Consider the following 23,320-nt stretch of genomic DNA (forward strand, 5'->3'; position numbering starts at 1 on the left):
TACATACATAAACTGAAAGGTTATTTATTCAGATTACAGATGATGTATAAATCTCAATTTAAAAAAATCTTACCTTTGTGACAGATTTTGTGGTCCAGGGTCACTTATGATATTGAGGTGCATAATCTAATCATATTTTGCTTTAAACACTGATATTAGAGTTGGAGATGTTAAAATGTACCTTTTTTCCCAAATATTAAAATAATGAGTGATAAGAAATAGCTGAGATACCTCATCAGATATATGTTTTATTTCATAAAAACATAAACAGAGCAGTAACTAATATTTCTGTCAAAGTAGCATTAACAACTGGCTTTAATAGAGCTTATTCATATTTCTCTCACAATTGTTTCATACCAAATCAAATTAAAAAGAGAAAAAAACACAAACCAACTCAACATGGTCAAGTCTGCAAGGTTCAAAACTAACATTTCTGAATCACATTTGTGAAATTAAATAAAGAAGTGATTTTATTTTTCTGTTGTATGAAATAATTCAGAGAGAAACTGCAATTATGGACGCAACTGAAAAAATATGTGGCACAAAAAAATATCACAAACAAAGAAAAATATTTACATAATATATCACCTGACAGAATAGGAAAAGAATCAATGAAAATCTGACTATATTATAATAACTGTGGGAAGGTGAGGTTTTGTTAAACATCTCATTTTGTACTTTTGTTTGTTTCAGCTAAATCATGAAAGGAGTTAACCCCATTAGAACGAGAGCCCATTCTAACCCAAACCCAAAGTCTTTACCGCTCACAGGGTCACAGAGGCATCAGAAGAGATGGAAAAGAGCCATGTTCATGCTGCTGCCTCACATCTTTGACTGAACAGCACCTCCACAACCTTGGGGTCAGCCAGGGTCGAAAGGTCACCCAGGTCTTTTTCATTGCGGGCGATTTGTCGCAGAACTCGACGCATGATCTTACCTACAGGATGGGGGGGGGAGAGCTTAAGTTTAGAAGCAAAAGCAAAGACGTGGGGAAAATCTGAAAATGCAAAAATTAGATCTTAGTACCTGAACGTGTTTTGGGAAGCCCTGGAGCATTCTGGATGAAATCTGGCGTGGCGATTGGTCCGATCTTCTCCCTCACTAAATGAAAAACACATGTTAGTTAGCAGTGTTGGGGAAAGTTACTTTTAAAAGTAATGCATTACAATATTGAGTTACTCCCTTAAAAAGTAACTAATTACGTTACTTAGTTACTTTTTATGGAAAGTAATGCGTCATGCGTTACTTTTTAAATCTGGGCAGGGCTTGCTTGTTTGTTTTCTATTTTTGGCAAATGTAAAAGCCTTTTCACACCAAAAGCCTCAGGCTTAGAGAAAAGTAAATTGACGTCTGTACAGTAGACCGCAGAAGAGTCATTTTTGCTTATTAGTATGGATAAATTGGATCATTGAAGGTTGACATCATTTAATAAAATGGGATTAAATACATAAAGGATATTTGTATTATTTAACATATTTAATTATTGCAGGTTTGCATTGAATTTCAGTTTTTGATTATTTTATCTGTTTTTAAGTGAGTGAGATTAAAGCATGTTCACATTTATTCTAGAACTAAAGTAACATCTTACAGTTTCTCTCAACATGGGGACAGGAGAGCTTTTAATAAATAAATGGGGGGAAAAGTAACTCAGATATTTTCTTGTCAATTAAAAAGTATTATTATTATGTAACTTGCGTTACTTGTAATGCGTATTAGTAAGTATAAAATAGATGCAGATTGTATTTTCTATCAGTATTTAATGTAATAATGACCCCTAACCTTTTCTCTTCAGCTCCTCCATGAGTGAGCGGTTGAACTCTTTGTGGTCTTTCAGAGTGACGAAGCAGTACAGACACTCTCCCTTCACTGCATGAGGCCGACTGACCACCGCCGCTTCAGCTACTGACGGGTGTTCGGACAGAGCCGCCTCCACTTCTGCTGTGCTCAACAAATGACCTGAGAGAAGAGACGAAGATGGGAATTAACACTACCGTTTAAAGATTTGAGGTCAGCATGATTGTACTTTTAAAGAAATTAAAACTTTTATTCGGCTGGGATGCATTAAATTAGTCATTAAATTGCCAGTAAAGACATTTTATAATTTTACAAAAGATTTCTACTTCAGATCAATGCTGTCCTTCCCCCCAAATATGAAACAGCACAACTGTTTTCAACATTGATAATAATCAGAAATGTATCTTGAGCAGAAAATCAACATATTAGAATGATTTCTGAAGGAAACTAATATAGCGCCTGTAACCACTAGGTGGCAGCACTGAAAGACAATCTCAAAGTCTCACCAGAGACATTCAGCATGTCATCAATCCGGCCCGTGATCCAGTAATATCCGTCCTTGTCCCGCCTGCAGCCTGAGGAAACAAGGACACTCAGTTACAGTACATACATACTGACATATGTAACCCTGGACCACAAAACCAGTCTTAAGTCGCTGGGGTATATTTGTAGCAATAGCCAAAAATACATTGCGAGGGTCAAATTTTTTTATTTTTCTTTTATGCCAAAAATCATTAATAAATTAAGTAAAGTTCATGTTCCATGAAGATTTTTTGTAAAATTCCTACTGTAAACATATCAAAATGTAATTTTTGATTTGTAATAATATGCATTGTTAAGAACCTAATTTGGACAACTTTAAAGGTGATTTTCTCAGTCTTTTTGATTTTTTTGCATCCTCAGATTTCTGATTTCAAATAGATGTATCTCAGTCAAATATTGTCCTATCCTAACAAACCATACATCAATAGAAAGCTTATTTATTGAGCTTTAATCCATATGGCAAAAAAGTATAGTGACCGCTGAAGTTTGGTGACTCTGCTAAAACAGCCACATGGTGACTGCTATGAAAAACTGAGCACACGACAAATACACATTAAAGGAGTAGTTCACTTTCAGAACAAAAATTTACAGATAATGTACTCACCCCCTTGTCATCCGAGATGTTCGTGACGTGTCTTTCTTTCTTCAGTCATAAGGCAATTATGTTTTTTGAGTAAAACATTTCAGGATTTCTCTTCATATAATGGACCTCTATGGTGCCCCCGAGTTTGAACTTCCAAAATGCAGCTTCAAAGGGCTCTAAATGATCACAGCAGAGGAAAAAAGGGTCTTATATAGCTAAATGATTGGTTATTTGCTATAAAAAAAAAAAAAAGACAATTTACATACTTTTTAACCTCAAATGCTCATCTTGTCTAGCTCGGCAAGACAAGCGTTTGAGATTAAAAAGTATATAAGTTGTAAATGTTTTTGAAATTATGAAAATAACTGATCGTTTCGCTAGATAAGACCCTTCTTCCTTGGCTGGAATCATTTAGAGCCCCTTGAAGCTACATTTTCAAAGTTCAAACTCGGGGGCACCATAGAAGTCCACTATTTGGAGAGAAATTCTGAAATGTTTTCCTCAAAAAACACCATTTCTTTACAACTGAAGAAAGAAAGACACGAACATCTTGTATGAAAAGGGGGTGAGTACATTATCTGTAAATTTTTGTTCTGAAAGTGAACTACTCCTTTAAATAACTGCATGTCATTCAGTCAGATTGCATTTTGGATGTAACCTGTGTAAAGTAAGGTATTATCTATGTAACTGCAGCTCAAAAGTTTGGGATCAGTACGATTTTTAATGTTTTTGAAAAAAACTCTCTTATGCTTATCAAAGTTCCATATATTTGATCAAAAATACAGACAAAAAGTAATATTGTGAAATATTATTGCAATTCAAAATAACAGTTTTTTTATTTTAATATACTATTTTTACTATTTTAATACTTAACATGCTAATTTAAATATAATTTATATCTGTGATGCAAAGCTGAATTTTCATCAGCCATTTAATCAGTTTTCAGTGTCACATGATCCTTCAGAAATCATTCTAATATACTGATTTATTACTTTTATTATCAATGTTGGAATCAGTTGTGCTTTTGGAACCTGTGATACTTTTTTCAGGATTCTTTGAGGAATAAAAAGTAAAAAATCTTACAAAATAATAAAAAGTCTTTACTTTCACTTTTATCAATTTGTTTTTATTATATTCTTTCACAGAGAGAACTTTGAATGAGATGTTTGTTACAAAAGGTTTATTTATCAAAGAATCCTAAAAAAAAGTATCACAGTTCCAAAAAAATACCAAGCAGCACAACTGTTTCCAACTCTGATTTCTGAAGGATCATGTGGCACTGAATACTGGAGTAATGATGCTGAAAATTGAGCTTTGCATCACAGGAATAATTATATTTTAAAGTATATTAAACTAGAAAACCACTATTTTAAATTGCATTAACATTTCACAATATTACTTCTTTTTCTCTGTATATTTTAATCAAATAAACACAGCCTTGATGAGCAAAACAATGTCTTTTAAAAAGCATTAAAAATCTTTTGAGCGGCAGTGTATATGATATATTTTGGCCAGAAAAAAAAATTATATGTGACCCTGGACAACAAAACCAGCCATAAGGGTCAATTTTTTTAAATTGAGATTTATACGTCATCTGAAAGCTGAATAAATAAGCTTTCCTTTGATAGGACAATATTTGGCTGATACAACTATTTAAAAAATCTGGAATCTGAGGGTGCAAAAAAATCGAAATATTGAGAAAATCGCCCTTAAAGTCCAAATAAAGTTATTAGCAATGCATATTAATTAAGTTTTAATATATTAATAGTAGGAATTTTACAAAATATCTTCATGGAACATGGTCTTTATTTAATATCCTAATTTTTTTTTTCCATTAAAGAAAAATCGATAATTTTGACCCATACAATGTATTGTTGGCTATTGCTACAAATTTACTTTTTTGCCATATGGATTTAAAGATGTAAGAGAATGTAACACATGATTCTATAAAAAGTAACAATATATCATAATCACATTTGCAATAATGTAACATTCCACTTTCAAAAGTAACATTCAGCAACACTGCATCTGATATGGATGTGTTGCTACATTACCATCTCCTGTCACATAATATCCTGGGAATTTTCTGAAGTAGGTGCTCTCGAATCGCTCCTGATTCCCGTACACACCCCTCATGATTCCCGGCCAGGGCTTCCGAAAAACCTGAGATCAAAGCATCCATTTATAGTCCGAATAAACTCATGCAGCTTGGAAATAACAGCTGGAATATCTGCACCACTGCTTGATCTAAAACTAGGATGCAAATCTCACCAGGTATCCCTCCGCCTCGCCCTCTACTTCTTCTCCGTGTTCATTGAGAATAGCAGGCTGAACTCCAAAAAATGGGCAGGTCTGCATAGAGAGGACTCGTCAATATTAGAGTCTTATTTACAGTATAGTAAAATGAATGTAAGATATAAGTGAAGGTAAATTTAAGGAGACTTACAGCAGATCCAGGCTTCAGTGGTGTAGCAGCTGGAAGTGGAGTCAAAACATGGCCACCCTGTCGACACAAGAAAAGTTTAACTTATCAATTATGAATTGAGCATTTGTGTCTTTCATGCCACTTAAGGTAAAATGCTGATTTAAATGTGACCCTGCACCACAAAACCAGTCTTAAGTTGCACGGGAATATTGTATGGGTCAAAATTATCGATTTTTCGTTTATGCCAAAAACCATTTGGATATTAAGTAAAGATCATGTTCCATGAAGATATTTAAAAATGTTCCTACTGTAAATATATAAAAACGTAATCTTTGATTAGTAATATGCATTGCAAAGAACTTCATTTGGACAACTTTAAAGGTGATTTTCTCAATATTTCAGATTCCAGATTTTCAAATAGTTGCATCTCAGACAGAGATTGTCATATTGTCATTGAAAAGAACAGCATTTATTCAAAATATAAATCTTTTCTAATATATAAGTCTTTACTATCACTTTTTTTTAATCAATTTAACACATCCATGGTGAATAAATATTAATTTATTTCAAAGAGAGAAAGAAAGAAAAAATATTGACCCCACACTTTAAACAGGGTGTTTATTGATACAAAAGTTTTCTATGTTAAATAAATGCTGTTCTTTTTAATGTTTTATTCATCAAAGAATCCTGAAAAAAATATTACAGGTTCCAAAAAAAGAAGAAAAAAAATAAAATAAATTAAGCAGATTCCAGATTTTCAAATAGTTGCATCTCAGCCAAATATTGGCATATCCTAACAAACCATACATCAATGGAAAGCATTTTTAGTCAGCTTTCAGATGATGTATAAATCCTAATTTCAAAACATTTAACCTTGTGCCTGGTTTTGTGGTCCACGATCACAAATTGGTTTTTAGGTTTAACAAACTTGTGTCTTGGTTGGTTTTGATTGTTGTAAATGATTTGTGACCCTGGAGCACAAAACCAGTCTTACAGTAAGTCGCTGGGGTATATTTGTAGCAATAGCCAAAAATACATTGTATGGGTCAAAATTATAGATTTTTATTTTATGTCAAAAATCATTAGGAAATTAAGTAAAGATTATGGTCCATGAAGATTTTTTGTAAAATTCCTACTGTAAACCTATCAAAATGTAATTTTTGATTAGTAATATGCATTGCTAAGGACTTAATTTGGACAACTTTAAAGGTGATTTTCTCAGTATTTAGATTTTTTGCACCCTTAGATTTCAGATTTTCAAATAGATGTATCTCGGCCAAATATTGTCCTATCCTAACAAACCATACATCAATAGAAAGTTTATTTATTGAGCTTTTATATGATGTTTATATCTCAGTTTTGTAAAATTTAACCTTATGACTGGTTTTGTGGTCCAGGGTCACATTTACCGTCTCTGTTTGCCAGAAGGTGTCGATAACTGGACAGCGCTGCTGACCCACAACATCATAATACCAAAGCCAAGCCTCTGGGTTTATGGGTTCACCAACCGTACCCAACACACGCAAACTGGACAGATCATACCTGAAACAGACAGATTAAGCCAAGATTACTCCGAAAAATTGTTTTCCACAGTACGGTGTGATATTATATCTGAAAATAGATCAATAGATGTCTGAAGCACAAACTGCATGACAGAAGGTAATTTTTCTAAAATAATTTTTGTCCAATAGGTGGCGCTAACAACCTTTTGATAGTGATAGTAAACACTGTGTGAGCACTATCACACCACTGAGAGATGTGTTAGAGACTCATCACACAATATAAATGTGTGAGTTCAACACCATCCACTTCTATCTAACCATTTCACAACAGCTGCTACCAGGTGGTAGAAGGACTAGGTGAACTGTTATACAATGTCTTTAATAAGTTAAAACATTGTAAGATTTGAATGCAGTTCAATGATGGCTTTAGTTTTCTGAGGCCTCCAGCGCCCCCTGGAGGACACCTCTTTGTATAAAACAATAATAGCAATATTTATGTATGTATTTATGTGTTTTTATTTTTATGATAGTATTATTATTGTCATAACATGTTAACAATAATAATTGCTATTTTTATTTAATTTTATTTAACAATACTAATTGTTATTAATTAGTTTTTAAATATGTTTTAAAACATTTTTTTAATGATTTTTCAAGATAAAAAAAATAATAATATTTGAACAAAAATTTTACAAATTATGTATAAGCTTGCCAGTGATGTATGGTTTGTTAGGAGAGGACTATATTTGTTTTAGATACAACTATTTGAAAATCTAAAAATAAATCAAAATTTTGACAAAATCGCCTTTAAAGTTGTCCAAATGAAATTCTTAGTAATGCATATTACTAATCAAAAATTAAGTTTTGTTATATTTACAGTAGGAAATCAACAAAATATCTTCATCGAACATTATCTTTATTTAATATCCTTATGATTTTTGGCATAAAAGAAAAATCAAGTGATACTTAAGACTGGCTTTTGTGGTCCAGGGTCACATTTATAATATAAATTTTATAATTTATAATTTGTACTGTTATGGTTTACTTTTTTTTTTTCCCTGAAAAAATATTAAGTTTTCTGTTAGGGTATGGTTTAGTTTACTAATAATTAAATTATTAGACTTGTGTAATTGTTATCAAAAAGATTTAAGATCATACTAAACAGTGTTTTTCGAAATTCAAAAACAAAAAAAGCTACGTTTTGGGGTTAGGTTTAGGGGGCTATAAAATATGTGACCCTGGACCACAAAACCAGTCATAAGTATCACCGTTATATTTGTAACAAAAGCCAAAAATTATTGGATGTGTCATGATTATTGATTTTTCTTTTAATGCCAAAAATTATAAGGAAATTAAGGGGAGACACTGCAGGCAAAACACGGTTTTTTCTGCACCTATCAAGTTTGAGATTTTAGTCTTTTTGGTTTTTCATAAAGTGTTTTTTTTAGACTAGTGGAAAGAAAACATCCAAAAAAACACTGTTAAGTGTTTCTTTTATAGCATTTTATCTATTTGTGTCAATAGATTTCAGTTACAATGCATTTTTTTAAAGGGCCGTTTTCTCAAAATGATTTTTGTCTCCTACACTGAGCCATAAATCTCAATTTCAGTAACACTTACACACAGCAAACTTAACATTTTTATTCCTGTCTATATCCTGAAGGTTTTTACAGAGGGATTTGTTCATAAATAATTTGCTTGATTTTATACATTTTATTCTCCAAAAAAATGGTAAAAAAAAAAAATGTTTCCTGTCTGTTCTAGGTTTTTTTCTGAATCATGGCGACATGAGATACCCAACATTCGCTCTGTAAAAACTTTTGACTCTAATTTGTCAAAAGAAATTAAAAAAATTAAACAAGAATTTTTAAAACGGACTTCATCCAGTTTAGATTTTTGTACTAGAAATGTACGCAAATTAGCGCATGTTTCATTAAATATTGCCTCATTTGCATATTTAAACCTAACATTTTAGAAAACTTGTAATACAAAAAATGTTTGCAATTATCAATGTAATCAATCAACTGGGTAAGTAAGGGGATGACTATTAGTTATTTTGTTTACCCTGTTCACCTCCAGTGTCTCGCCTTAAATAAAGTTTATGTTCCATGAAGATACAGTATTTTGTACATTTCCTACCGTAAATATATCAAAATGTAATATGCATTGCTAAGAACTTCATTTGGACAACTTTAAAGACTTTTTTTTGCACCCTCAGATTCCAGATTTTCAAATAGTTGCATCTCGGCCAAATATTGGCCTATCCTAACAAACCATACATCAATAGAAAGCTTATTTAGTCAGCTAGATATAACCATATTGTGTGTGTGTGTGTGTGTGTGTGTGTGTGTGTACCTGGTATTCATCACGTTGTGGGGACCAAATGTCCCCACAAGGATAAGAATACCAGTAGATTTTGACCTTGTGTGGACATTTCTCAGGTCCCCATGAGGAAACAGGCTTATAAATCATGCACAATTAGTTTTTTTGAGGAAGTAAAAGTGTGCACAATCTCCTGTGAGGGCTAGGTTTAGGTGTAGGGTAGGTGTAGGGCCATAGAAAATACGGTTTGTACAGTATAAAAACCATTACGCCTATGGAATGTCCCCATAAAACATGTGTGTGTGTGTGTGTGTGTGTGTGTGTGTGTGTGTGTGTGTGTGTGTGTGTGTGTGTGTGTGTGTGTGTGTGTGTGTACCTGGTATTCATCACGTTGTGGGGACCAAATGTCCCCACCAGGATAGGAATACCAGTAGATTTTGACCTTGTGGGGACATTTCTCAGGTCCCCATGAGGAAACAGGCTTATAAATCATGCACAATTAGTTTTTTTGAGGAAGTAAAAGTGTGCACAATCTCCTGTGAGGGCTAGGTTTAGGTGTAGGGTAGGTGTAGGGCCATAGAAAATACGGTTTGTACAGTATAAAAACCATTACGCCTATGGAATGTCCCCATAAAACATGTGTGTGTGTGTGTGTGTGTGTGTGTGTGTGTGTGTGTGTGTGTGTGTGTGCTTACCTCTGCAGTGGTTCTCTCCCGTATTTCATCAGCAGTCTAATAGCAGTGGGTGCGGTGTAGAACTTAGACACTCCGTATTTCTCAATTATTTCCCACAGTCGGCCCACATGAGGATACACCGGTACACCTTCAAACTACCACACACATGATAAATATTAGATCAAACTGGCTTCATAAATTTGGAAATGACAGTAAAGGCTATGCTGAATATTGCTGAAACAAGTTTGCAATTTACCAATTTGTGCATGTAAATATTCTGCATTATATGTCTTACCAGCACGCTGGTGGCTCCATTGGCTAACGGGCCGTATGTGATGTAGGAGTGGCCTGTTATCCAGCCAATGTCTGCTGTGCACCAGTAAACGTCATCATGGTGATAATCGAAAACATATTTGAAGGTCAGTGATGTATAGAGCATATAGCCAGTGACGGTGTGAACCACCCCCTGTACAGAAATGAAGGAATGAATCAATGAAATTAATACTCACATACTGCTTAATGCACACTGTGCAGTATATGCTGTATGCTGCCTATAATTAGGTTTTTAATTATTGTCACATTAGTTCAGTAAGTGGTGTCCAGCTAACATATTGAAATAAATATTGCTATATTTTGCCATTTTAAAACATTTTTGGCAAGAATATCTTAACTTTTAGCAATGCACATTTTAGTATGGCTATTCCATGCATAAAGAAAATTTGCATGCTGTGCATATTATACATGAGCAGCAGTGTAACACACGTTATGTAATAAGATTACTTTTTCAATGCATTACTTTTTAATTGACAAGAAAATACCCCCCCCCCATTTATTGATTAAAAGCTCTCTTGTCCCTATGTTGATAATTGTAAGATGTTACTTTAGTTCTAGAATAAATGTGAACATGCATTAATTCATCTCACTCACTAAAAAAACAGCTACAGTATGTCTCAAAATAAACAAAAACAGTGAAATTCAATGCAATAATTAAATGTTAAATAACACAAATATCCTTTATGTATTTAATCCCATTTTATTAACCGACGTCTTTGCTGCCGACCCTCGATGATCCAATTCATCCATGCTAATAAGCAAAAATTACTCAAGATAATCTAACATTTGTTTTTCTTTTCTTTTTTTTATTGCTGAAGAGTTGACATTTTTTCTTCTGCGGTCTACTGTACAGACATCAATTTACTTTTCTCTAAGCCTGAGGCTTTTGATGTGAAAAGCTTTCACATTTGCCAAAAATAGAACTTTTTATATTAAAAACAAACAAGCAAGCCCTGCCCAGATTTGAAAAGTAACTCAAAAGTAACGTAACGCATTACTTTCCATAAAAAGTAACTAAGTAATGTAATTAGTTACTTTTTTAGGGAGAAACTCAATATTGTAATGCATTACTTTTAAAAGTATATTTCCCCAACACTGATGAACAGTATGGTAGTATGCCGTTTTAAACAACCTTGATGATCTTAATGCACATTGCTTTGCATTGATTTTTTTTTTCAATTGCATGTATGTGTTTACATACACTAGTGTTCAAAAGTAAGGTCAGTAAGAATTTTTTATGTTTATGAATTAAGTCTCTTATGCTCACCAAATCTGCATTTATTTCAAAATTGTGAAATATTATTAGAATTTAAAATAACTGTTTTCTGTGTGAATATATTATAAAATGTAAGTTATTTCTGTGATCAAAGCTGAATTTTCAGCATCATTATTCTAGTCTTCAGTATCACATGATCAGAAATCATTTTAAAATGCTGATTTGCTGCTCAAGTAACATTTCTAAATATTATCAATGTTAAAAGCAGTTATGCTGCTTCATATTTTTGTGGAAAGATTTTTTTTTCAGGATTATTTGATAAATATAAAGTTCAAAACAACAGCATTTATTTGAAACAGAAATCATTTGTAACATTATAAATGTCTTTACTGTCACTTTTGATCAATTAAATGCATCCTTGCTGAATAAAAGCTGAAATAAAAGTACTGACCTGAACTTTTGAACTTTAGTGTTTGTATGGACTGTATGTAACACTTCTATATTTTAAATTCTAGGTGAAGGGTCCCTTGCCTTAGGTTTTCCAGTGGAGCCGCTGGTGTAAAGTATGAAGAGAGGATCTTCTGAGTCCATCCACTCTGGTTCACACTTGTCTGAAACACCATCCATCAGATCATCCCACCAGATGTCACATGATTCATCCCATGGGGTCTGGAGCAAACACACACACACAAGAGACAATAGATTGGTCATTAATTGAAGTGCTGGTGGATATGTTTATTTTTCCTGCTAGAAAAGCATCATATACTGTAAGTAGTCCATACAACTCGATCATTTGACCAACCTGTAGTTTGTTGGAAGCATCACTGCTTGTTCTGAAAGCATGATGTTTGACCACCACACACTTCTGAACACACAAGGCCATGCTGAAGGAGACAGAGATCACATTACATACATAAAAAAACATTTAAGAGTAAAAAATGTTGTGCGAATTAACTGGGATGATTCTAGGATGCTGTGGGTGGTTGCCAATGATTATATGTGACCCTGGACCACAAAACCAGTCATAAGAGTACATTTTTTGAAATTGAGAATTATGCATCATCTGAAAGCTGAATAAACAAGCTTTCCGTTGATGGTTTGTAAGGATAGGACAATATTTGGCTGAGATACAACTATTTGTAATTTCTATTCATAAATCTGAAATCAGAGGGTGAAAAAAAATCTAAATGTGACCCTGGACCACAAAACCAGTCATAAGGTTAAATTTGACAAAACTGAGATATATACATCATATGAAAGCTCAATAAATAAGCTTTCTATTGATGTATAGTTTGTTAGGATAGGACAATATTTGGCCAAGATACATCTATTTGAAAATCTGAAATCTAAGGGTGCAAAAATCAAAATACTGAGAAAATCACCTTTAAAGTTGTCCAAATTAAGTTCTTAGCAATGCATATTACTAATCAAAAATTACATTTTGATAGGTTTACAGTAGGAATTTTACAAAAAATCTTCATGGAACATGATCTTTACTTAATTTCCTAATGATTTTTGACATGAAAGAAAAATCAATAATTTTGACCCATACAATGTATTTTTGGCTATTGCTACAAATATACCCCAGCGACTTAAGACTGGTTTTGTGGTCCAGGGTCACAAATATTGAGAAAATCGCCTTAAAGGTGTCCAAATGTCTCAAAAATTAAGTTTTGATATATAATGCCACTAAAAAGTTTGGAATGAGTAAGATTTTTAATGTTTTTTAAAAGATTCTTACATGCTCATCAAGGCTGCATTTACTTGATCAAAAATGCTGAAAAAAAATTAATATTGTAAAATATTGTTACAGTTTAAAATAATGGTGTTCTAAATTAATATATTTTAAAATATAATTTATTCCTGTGATGCAAAGCTGAATTTTTATCAGCCATTACTTCAGTTTTCAGTGTCACATTATTCTTCAAAAATGATTCTAAAATGCTGATTTATTATTAGAATTATTCAATGACAGAAACAGTTGTGCTACTATATATGTGTTTTTGGAACCTGTGATTCTTTTATCAGGATTCTTGATAAATAAAATGTTAAAAAAGAACAGCATTTATTCTAAATAGAAATATTTTCTAACAATATGTCTTTGCTATCACTTTTTATCAACTTAACCCATCCTTGGTGAATAAAAGTATTAATTTCTTTCAAAAAAAGAAAGAATAAAAATTTACTGACCTCAAACTTGATTTATATTTAGTTTATATTGTTACAAAATATTTCTATTTAAAAAATATATATTTTTAAACTTTAAACTTTTTTTGTTAAAAAATCACAGGTTCCAAAAAAATATTAAGCAGCACAACTGTTTGCAACACTGATAATAAATCAGCATATTAGAATGATTTCTGAAAGATCATGTGACACTGAAGACTGGAGTAATGATGCTGAAAATTCAGCTTTGTAAACTGCGAAAAATGCTTTTTTTACTTAGATTTTTGTCTTGTTTATTTCTCAGCTAAAATATCTAAAAATTCTTAAATCAAGAAGGATTTTCTAGACAAGTAAAAATTACTGTCTTGTTTTCGAAAAAAAAAAAATCAAAATTAAGTGCGTTTTTGCATGAAACAAGCAAAATAATCTGCCAATAGGGTAAGAAAAATAATCTTGTTTTCTGTTTGAAATAAGATTTTTTTGCTTACCCCCTTGTCAGATTATTTTGCTTGTTCTAAGCAAAAAATACATAAAATGTTGACTTGTTTTTTCTGAAAACAAAATAATTTGTACTCTTCTAGAAAATCCTTCTTGATTTAAGCATTTTTAGATATTTTGACTGGAGACAAGACAAAAAATCTCATTAAGAAAAGCATTCTTTTGCAGTGTATCACAGGAATAAATTACATTTTAAAATATATTCACAAAAAAAGCAATTATTTTAAATTGAAATAATTTCAAAATATTTTTGATCAAACTTGATGAGCATAAGAAACGTCTTTAAAAAACATAAAAAAATCTTACTGATCCCAAACTTTTGAGCGGCAGTGTATTTACGGTAGCAAATGTACAAAATATCTTCATGGAACATGATCTTTAATTAATATCCTAATGATGACCTGTAAAATGTATTTTTGGCTATTGCTACAAATATACCCCTGCGACTTAAGACTGGTTTTGTGGTCCGGGGTCACATTTGCAGTTGCTAGTTTTTAGAGTTTTTTTGTACATTTCTGAGCTCATATGTATGAATAATAATAGTAATGTTTGCACAGATGTTCTCATTATGCCATTATGTCATTTATTGAGTAATGCCATCAATATTCATGAATCAATCATAGAATCATCATTCAGTCACATGTTACTCAATTCTCACCCATGTTACATGCTTTCTGTTTGCTCTATTATGCATATGTCTCATTTACCACGTTGCCATGGTGACATGAAGCAAAGGGTTCCAAACTGTGCTGTTGCCTGGCAACCTCCGACAGTCTCTGATTGGGTGAGTGCTCCAGTGTGTGTGTGTGTGTGTGTGTGTGTGTGTGTGTGTTAGTAATAGACGGGTGAGAGGTTGATGTAAACAAAGGTTCCTCTGATAGTGAAAAGCAGCAGACAGGGATGTACCTCTCCTTACAGCGCTCCAGAGCTTCAGATGCAATCTTCTTTAGATTGATCAGTTTGTCACCTCTGTAAACACCATCTGTAGGACACACACACACACACACACACACACACACACACACACACAGAGCAAACACATGAGATAGGAAGACAAAGAAAGAGGAGGAGAAAGATAGACTGTAGGATGATGCACATTTTATCAGTGCTTTAGGAAACAAAGTGTACCAGGTTGCTGGAATGAGCAGTAATATTGCATTAACATTAGTTAGAATCTGCAAAATTTCAATTATTTTACTAAAATAAGACGGATCATACAAAATGCATGTTCTTTTTTTAATTAAGACTGAACTAAATAAGATATTTCACTTAAAAGATATTTATATAGTCCACAAGAGAAACATACACATGATTCTTAATACTGTAGTTTTTTGTTTAGTGATAATTGTTTATGAGTTCCTTGTTTGTCCTGAACATTTAAACTGCCCGCTGTTCTTTAGAAAAATCCTTCAGGTTTCACAAATTCTTTGGTTTTTCAGCATTTGTGTGTATTTGAACCCTTTCCAACAATGACTGTGTGATTTTGAGATCCATCTTTTCACACTGAGGACAACTGAGGGACTCATATGCAACTATTACAGAAGGTTCAAACGCTCACTGATGCTCCAGAAAGAAAAACAATGCATTAAGAGCCAGGGGTGAAAACTTTTGAACAGAATGGAGATGTGTAAATTTTTCTTATTTTGCTTAAATATCATATTTTTTTTCATTTAGTACTGCCCTTCAGAGGCTACAAAATATACTTACATTTTTCCCAGAAGACAAAATAAGTTACATTTACCCTGATCTTCATATTCAAAAAGTTTTCACCCCCCTCTTAATGCATAGTTTTTCCTTCTGGAGCATCAGTGAGTGTTTGAACCTTCCGTAATAGTTGCATACGAGTCCCTTTGTTGTCCTCAGTGTGAAAAGATGGATGTCAAAATCATACAGTCATTGTTGGAAAGGGTTCAAATACACAAAAATGCTGGAAAACCAAAGAAATTGTGGGACCTGAAGGATTTTTCTGAAGAAGACAGCAGACAGTTTAACTGTTCAGGACAAACAGGGGACTCATGAACAACTATCACTAAACAAAAAAAAAAAAAAAAAACACAGCTGTGGATCATTCGGGTAACAACACCGTATTGAGAATCAAGTGTATGCAAACTTTTGAACAGGGTCATTTTTATAAATTCAGCTGTAATTTTCTATTGTGTACTATGTAAACGTCTTTAATGTGAAGTATCTTATTTAGGTCAGTACTAAATAAAAAATAACATGCATTCTGTATGATCCTTCTTATTTTGCTTAAATAAATGTAAATAAATGTAAACTTTTGACCTCAACTGTATACACCAACACACACACATACACACACACACACACACACACACACACACACACACACACACACACACACACACACACACACACACACACACACACACACACACACAGGATTTCCAGTGCTATAAACTCCACCTCACATCTCACGTCACATTATCTCTGGTTATCACTTACTGTATTTCCAGCTTATCTGTAACAGGTCATTGTTAGTTCATCTACTAAACAAACCCAAGAAACATACAGTGAGTCTAAACACACAGATCTAGACCTCTACCATAAAACAATTAATGTTACCTGCTGTTACCAGGATGTTGCACTGAGCATCCATGATCCTCTCACACAAAGACTCAGACGAGAAACCTGCAAACTGAATAAGAAAGACATAAGAGAGTTAGATGTTTCTGCATCTACTTTTATCTTTATTTCTCAACATAAGTAATATGGATATCTGAGGAACAAAAATAAATTATTAGAATAACAGTTGGCTGAAATGGGGTCATCATCAAACATAAAAATAGGCTTTGATATCAGATACAAGCTACCCTTGAAAGCACTTCAGAGTTATTTTTAACACCATCTACAACCTTTACATGGCTAAAGAAGCTTGGTGGGCAGAAATAGTCTTGGCAGGATGTACGAGGCTATACTGATTTCATGCATATCAACGATACCATGCTAAATACTGACCCGAGTTTAAACTCTCCTTCAGACCATCCTCGACAGACGCTATAAAGCTTAAAGGAGCAGTTCACCCGAAAAATTTAAATTTGCTGAAAATTTACTCAAGCCATCTAAGATGTGGATGAGTTTATTTCTTTATCAGATTTGGTTATCTTATCTAGCGAAACGGTTGGTCATTCTCTAAAAAATGTACAATTTATATACTTTTTAACCTCAAATGCTCATCTTGTCTAGCTCTGCGTTGTGCATGCGTACTCTATGTACTCCGGTTCAATACAGTTGGGGTATGTCGAAAAACTCACATCTCATTTTTTCCTCCAACTTCAAAATCATCCTACATCACTGCAGAAGTACCAACCCTGTGATTACAAAGTGAACATGCAAAGAAGGTCAAACGCCTTTAAAAAAATGGTAAAACAGCGATGTAGGGCAATTTTAAAGTTGGAGGAGAAAATGAGAGGGGAGTTTTTCGACATACCCTAACTGTCTTGAACTGGAGTACACAGAGTATGCATGTGCATCGCAGAGCTAGACAAGACATGCATTTCAGTTTAAAAAGTATAGAAATTGTACATTTTGTTAAGAAAATGACCAGTTGTTTAATAAGACCCTTTGTCCTTGGCTGGGATTGTTTAGAGCCCTTTGAAGCTGCATTTTAACTGCATTTTGGAAGTTCAAACTCGCGGGCTCCATAGAAGTCCACTATATGGAGAGAAATCCTGAAATGTTTTCCTTAAAAAATTATAATTTCTTCTCGACTGAAAAAAGAAAGACGTGAACATCTTGGATGACAAGGGAGTGAGTGAATTATCTGTACATTTTTGTTCTTGAAGTCAACTTCTCCTTTAAGCATTACATTTCTTGCTCACCAATGGATCCTCTGCAGTGAATGGGTGCCGTCAGAATGAGAGTCCAAACAGCTGATAAAAACATCACAATAATCTTCAAGTAATCCACAACACTCCAGTCCATCAGTTAATGTCTTGAGAAGTGAAAAGCTGTGCATTTGTAAGAAACGAATCCATCATTAGAACCTTTTTAACTTCAAACCGTCACTTTGGCCATAGTCCATAATAACGCTTCCTCCAGTGAAAAAGTTGTCCTGTTGACTCTCACATCAAAATCCACCCACATGTTTGTTTAGAGCTGTTTTGGACTGTTTTCACTTGTAACAGTGTTTGATCTGTGTAGAATATCTTTCCTGATTCAAGGTGACTTTTTCACTTTTTCAAGCAATATTATGGATTCTGGACTTGCATTTTAGTCAGAAGCAATGGTTTAAAGTTAAAAATGTCTTAATGATAGATTTGTTTCTTACAAACACACAGCCTTTGTCTTCTCAAGATGTTAACTGATGGACTGGAGTGGTATGGATTACTTGTGAATTATTGTGATGTTTTTATCAGCTGTGTGGTCTCTCATTCTGACGGCACCCATTCACTGCAGAGGATCCATTGGTGAGCAAGTGATGCAATGCAAAATTTCTCCAAATCTAATGAAGAAACAAACTCATCTCTTGGGTTGGGTACATTTTCAGCATACCAGTCCTTTAAAACCCAACAATAATTCTATAACTCACCACTATCGAGTGAACAGCCCCGATTCTAGCACAGGCCAGCATTGTGTACACCAGCTCTGGAATCATGGGTAAGTAGATGGCCACTCTGTCTCCTTTCTTCACACCTGGAGCACAGAAATAAGCATCAATGTAAATGTGAAAGCATTAGTGAAAATACTCACATATGCATGTCCGAGATTCAAACTGAACGCAATAATATCACATTTGCATTCTAGAAAAGCTGACCAAAGGAAGATGATGGTCTTACCCAACAGCTTCAATGCATTGGCACATCGGCACACATTTCTCAACAGCTGGTTGTAGGTGATGGTCTGGTGATGATCAGGTGAGTTTCCCTCCCTGCAGGAAAGATAGATCAATATTAAACCATTTGGAAATAATGGATTCATGGCCGTCATTATGCAATACAGTGTGTTGGCAAATTGAACATACCTTATTGAACACATTAAGCACATAAATCCACAAATTACTCTGTTTCAAATGATTTTGCAATTCCAGAAAATCTGAGAAATTATTGTGAAAATGCTTTTATTTTGCATTTAATATGTAATTACAAATTATATTATCAGTAATTTGAGTGAAAAGTTGAATGCAGTGTTTTTAATGTTAACTAAATTAACATTCATTAATAAATTCAACATTATTAACATTTAAAGTGAAAATGTTGCATTGGAAAATCAATTCAATAAATAAGATTAAGTGCTAAAATGAATATAACTTAAATAAAAATAAAAAAATAGACTTTTTTAAATAATATTACTAATTTGTGAGCCTGGACCAGTCATAAGTGTCAATTTTTGAAATGTTTGAGGTTTACACTTTATCTGAAAGCTGAATAAATAAGCTTTTTATTGATGTATGGTTTGTTAGGATATGACAAATATTGGCAGAGATACAACTATTTAAACATCTGTAATCTGAGGGTGCAAAAAAATCTAAATATTGAGAAAATCACCTTTAAAGTTGTCTAAATTAAGTTCTTGGCTATGCATATTACTAATCGAAATTATGTTTTGATATTTTACAGTAGGAAATTGTTAGGTAAGTTACTCTAAAAAAGTCATGTATTACTAGTTACTATTACATCTTTAACAATGTAATTAGATTACTGTACAAATTACTCTCTCCAAAAAGTATTACTTTCTAAATCCCGTAGAAACCTTGACAAGTTAATGATACAAGGATAGACATGAAACAGTTATTTTAATTATTTCAAATAAACATTAGATAACTACATAAATTATTCTGGTCACACTTTAGATTAGGGTCCAATTCTCACTATTTACAGTATTTACTATTAAATTACAGTAACTATATAAATATAAATATAAAAAAGTCATAAATTACCAAAGTGCATAACAAAATTACACAAATTAAATTGAAAATAAAGTTCAGAAAATATGAATAAAATTCTAAATATTAATAAATGCTAAAATAGTGTATAAATAATACTAACATAACACTGTCTAAAACAAAATAAATATTTTTAAAACATATTTTAACAAATTTTAGCATGCATTTGACAATGTCTCACCCAGTTTGCTTAACAATTGCATTATTTGCTCCAAAAGCAAAAAAAAAAAAAAAAAAAAAAAAAAAAAAATCTCAGTTTGAATCATTTAATCACATTTGAATCATCATTTTATTCCATAAATGTGTTGTTTTACAATCCTAAAACTTTTTATTCCCACACTGACATCAGACTTTGATTGTCTATGTGGTCTCAGACTTTTGGACCCCATTCAACGTGTCTCATTTTTACAGGAATAGGGTTGTACTTTGGCATTGCTGCCTCCATTAGATTTGGATGTCCGTCAGCTGTTAGTTTGGCCAGTGGGCTTTATTTATTGTACAAGTCAATTAAATAGATTGTAATATGGCAACATGCCTTGTTAAAATACACTTTAGGCTCAAATTTGTACATTTGTTTCTGCTTGTTTAAGCAGAAATAGGCTGATAGCTGCTGTGTGAATTCATGCAACACAGGGACCACTGTGACAACGCAAATCGCCATAAAAGCTTTCAGCCTCAGTTTACTGTGCAACTGCACCTGGCCGTCCAAAAAAGGAAAGACCGTGATGGACCGCTGACAAGATGAACAGTTTTTAAGCTAAGCGACCTCTTAGGAATGAATAGATGGCAGCATAATGAATGGATGCTGACCTCAGAGGCTGCACATTGCATGTTTTGTATTACATAATAAAGGCCCCATATCTTTGATTATATGTAGTGTCCATATTGCTTTTAAGAGCCTGTGTGAAATCCTGTGTCCTCCATTAGCACTTGATGGTTAATGTCTAACTGAAGTGTCGCCTCAGCATGGCTTGCATGCTTCGCTTCTTGGCGTTTGTTGGGAGACTCATTGCCAAAACCACCTCATGTAACGTGCCAGACAGAGACAGTCTAGACTATAGACTAAAAGAACTACAGCTACAGGAATCTGTCCTTATGATACGCTTCTGTTCACCCATGCAAACCTGTTCATTTGATAGTAAAGGGTCAGTTTTTTAAAATTAAGATTTATGCATCATCTGAAAGCTGAATAAATAAGCTTATATATATATATGTATATATATATGATAAAATCTGGAAAAAAAAAAAAAAAAAAAAAAAAAAATATATATATATATATATATATATATATATAAATCTGAGCACTGCAAAAAATGCTTTTCTTACTTTGATTTTTTGTCTTGTTTCCAGCCAAAATATCTAAACATTCTTAAATCAAGAAGGATTTTCTAGACGAGTAAAAAATAATGTCTTATTTTCAGATAAAACAAGTCAAAATGAAGTGTGTTTTTGCTTGAAACAAGCAAAATAATCTGCCAATGGGGTAAGTAAAATAATCTTGTTTTCAGTTTGAAATAAGATTTTTTTTCTTACCCCATTGGCAGGTTATTTTGCTTGTTCTAAGAAAAAATCACTTAATTTTGGCTTGTTTTTTTCTGAAAACAAGAAAATCATTTTTACTTGTCTAGAAAATCCTTCTTGATTTAAGAATTTTTAGATATTTTGGCTGGAAACAAGACAAAAAATCTAAGTAAGAAAAGCATTTTTTGCAGTGAGGGTGCAAAGAGAAAATCTAAATATTGAGAAAATCGCCTTTAAAGTTTTTATAGCAATGCATATTACTAATGAAAAATTAAGTTTCAATATATTTATGGCAGGAAATGTACTAAATATCTTCATGGAACATGATCTTTACTTAATATCCTAATGATTTTTGGCATAAAATAAAATTCGATAATTTTGACCCATGCAATATATGGATTGCTATTGCTACAAATACCTGTATACCCGTGCTATTTACATTTTGCATATTGACCCACAATCTTAAGAAAGAAAAACATGTATTTTGCTTTAATAATAACAATATTAACAACATTAATAATGACAATTATTATTAATAATATTTTTTTATTGAAATATTAAAATATGCCATTGCAAATAAATTAAAATAAATAAGATTAAGTACTAAAATTATTAAAATTTAAATAAAAAAATAAAAAATAGACATTTTATATATAATATTACTATAATAATATTAAATAAATAGAAATATTTGAAAACAAAAACTAATAAATGACAAAAGTGCAAAATAAAATTACTCAAATTTAATTGAAAACTGAAATAAAAAAAGCTAATTCTAAATATTAATAAAGGCTAAAATAGCACATAAATAATACTAACATCACACTGTTTTAAACAAAATAAATCTTTAAATTATGTTTAAAACATACTTCAACAAATTTTAACATGCATTTGATAACATCTCACCATTTTTCCTTAACAACTGCATTATTTGCTCTAATAATAATAATATATTTTTATTTATATATTACAATATATAATATATATTTAATTATTTAATAATTTATTTAATAAAATTGTGTGTGTGTGTGTGTGTTTTTATATATATATATATATATATATATATTTTTTTTTTTTAAAGCGTATATATTATTTTGTATATTATTTAAATAATATTATATATATATAAAAATAAAAATATAATATAAAATAAAAAAATACAAATAATAAAATATTTGTAATATTAAAAAATGCACAATATATATAATATATAATAATATGCATATATGTTTAGTAATAAAATATGCACAATACAATTTTAATGTCTACACAAATAATTTGGGGTTAAATATGACCTGAATACCTTTTTGTGAGATTCACTCTGTTAGAATATGGTTAAATAGCGAAATGACTGATATATGACTTTAGTTCTGTATAACAGCAGTTACATGACACCCTCTTGTTCCAAAAGACTATTAATACTTCACAGCATTCCTAACATGACAACAACGTTGCTGAACCATGTCACCCGCATACAGTTTGACATCAAGCCAATATTAAATCCCTTTGATTATATATTGGAAACAGTCAGAGATGTTCACAAGAGGTCATCTGGAATGAACATTTAGATGACTTCTCATCTATCATTCATGCAATTCTTACAGGAACCATCTTATCACAATTTACAATATGTAATCAGAGTGTTATGTGATAGTCGATGTCAAACACAGGCGATAAGGTTCAATAAAACTCATAATAATCTGTCTAGAAGAACAGGAGCTTCTGCCAAATATGTAAATACTTATAAAATCATATTTTCAACATTAAAAGTACATATTAAACCTATTGCATTAACTATAAATAATTATATTTATAATGATAAATAATTGCATATATTTATG

General features: G+C 32.2%; 1 protein-coding gene across 1 annotated transcript in view; it reads right to left on the reverse strand.

Moving 5' to 3' along the window:
* Positions 1 to 223: 223 nt before the first annotated feature.
* LOC141343827 (acetyl-coenzyme A synthetase, cytoplasmic-like) overlaps positions 224 to 23,320 on the reverse strand; it is a 23,820-nt gene continuing 723 nt past the window's right edge. Inside the window, exons 3-18 of the mRNA XM_073848485.1 lie at positions 18,853 to 18,944; positions 18,606 to 18,709; positions 16,640 to 16,712; positions 14,963 to 15,038; positions 12,195 to 12,276; positions 11,924 to 12,061; positions 10,139 to 10,309; positions 9,865 to 9,998; positions 6,755 to 6,887; positions 5,367 to 5,423; positions 5,192 to 5,272; positions 4,975 to 5,083; positions 2,301 to 2,369; positions 1,780 to 1,956; positions 1,027 to 1,101; positions 224 to 937 (exon numbers count right to left, since the gene is read on the reverse strand). Coding sequence (XP_073704586.1) covers positions 810 to 937; positions 1,027 to 1,101; positions 1,780 to 1,956; positions 2,301 to 2,369; positions 4,975 to 5,083; positions 5,192 to 5,272; positions 5,367 to 5,423; positions 6,755 to 6,887; positions 9,865 to 9,998; positions 10,139 to 10,309; positions 11,924 to 12,061; positions 12,195 to 12,276; positions 14,963 to 15,038; positions 16,640 to 16,712; positions 18,606 to 18,709; positions 18,853 to 18,944 — 1,699 coding nt within the window. The 3' untranslated portion in view covers positions 224 to 809. The remainder of the gene's footprint in view (positions 938 to 1,026; positions 1,102 to 1,779; positions 1,957 to 2,300; positions 2,370 to 4,974; positions 5,084 to 5,191; positions 5,273 to 5,366; positions 5,424 to 6,754; positions 6,888 to 9,864; positions 9,999 to 10,138; positions 10,310 to 11,923; positions 12,062 to 12,194; positions 12,277 to 14,962; positions 15,039 to 16,639; positions 16,713 to 18,605; positions 18,710 to 18,852; positions 18,945 to 23,320) is intronic.

This window comes from Garra rufa, chromosome 10, assembly GCF_049309525.1.
Source record: "Garra rufa chromosome 10, GarRuf1.0, whole genome shotgun sequence".
Taxonomy (NCBI): Eukaryota; Metazoa; Chordata; class Actinopteri; order Cypriniformes; family Cyprinidae; genus Garra; species Garra rufa.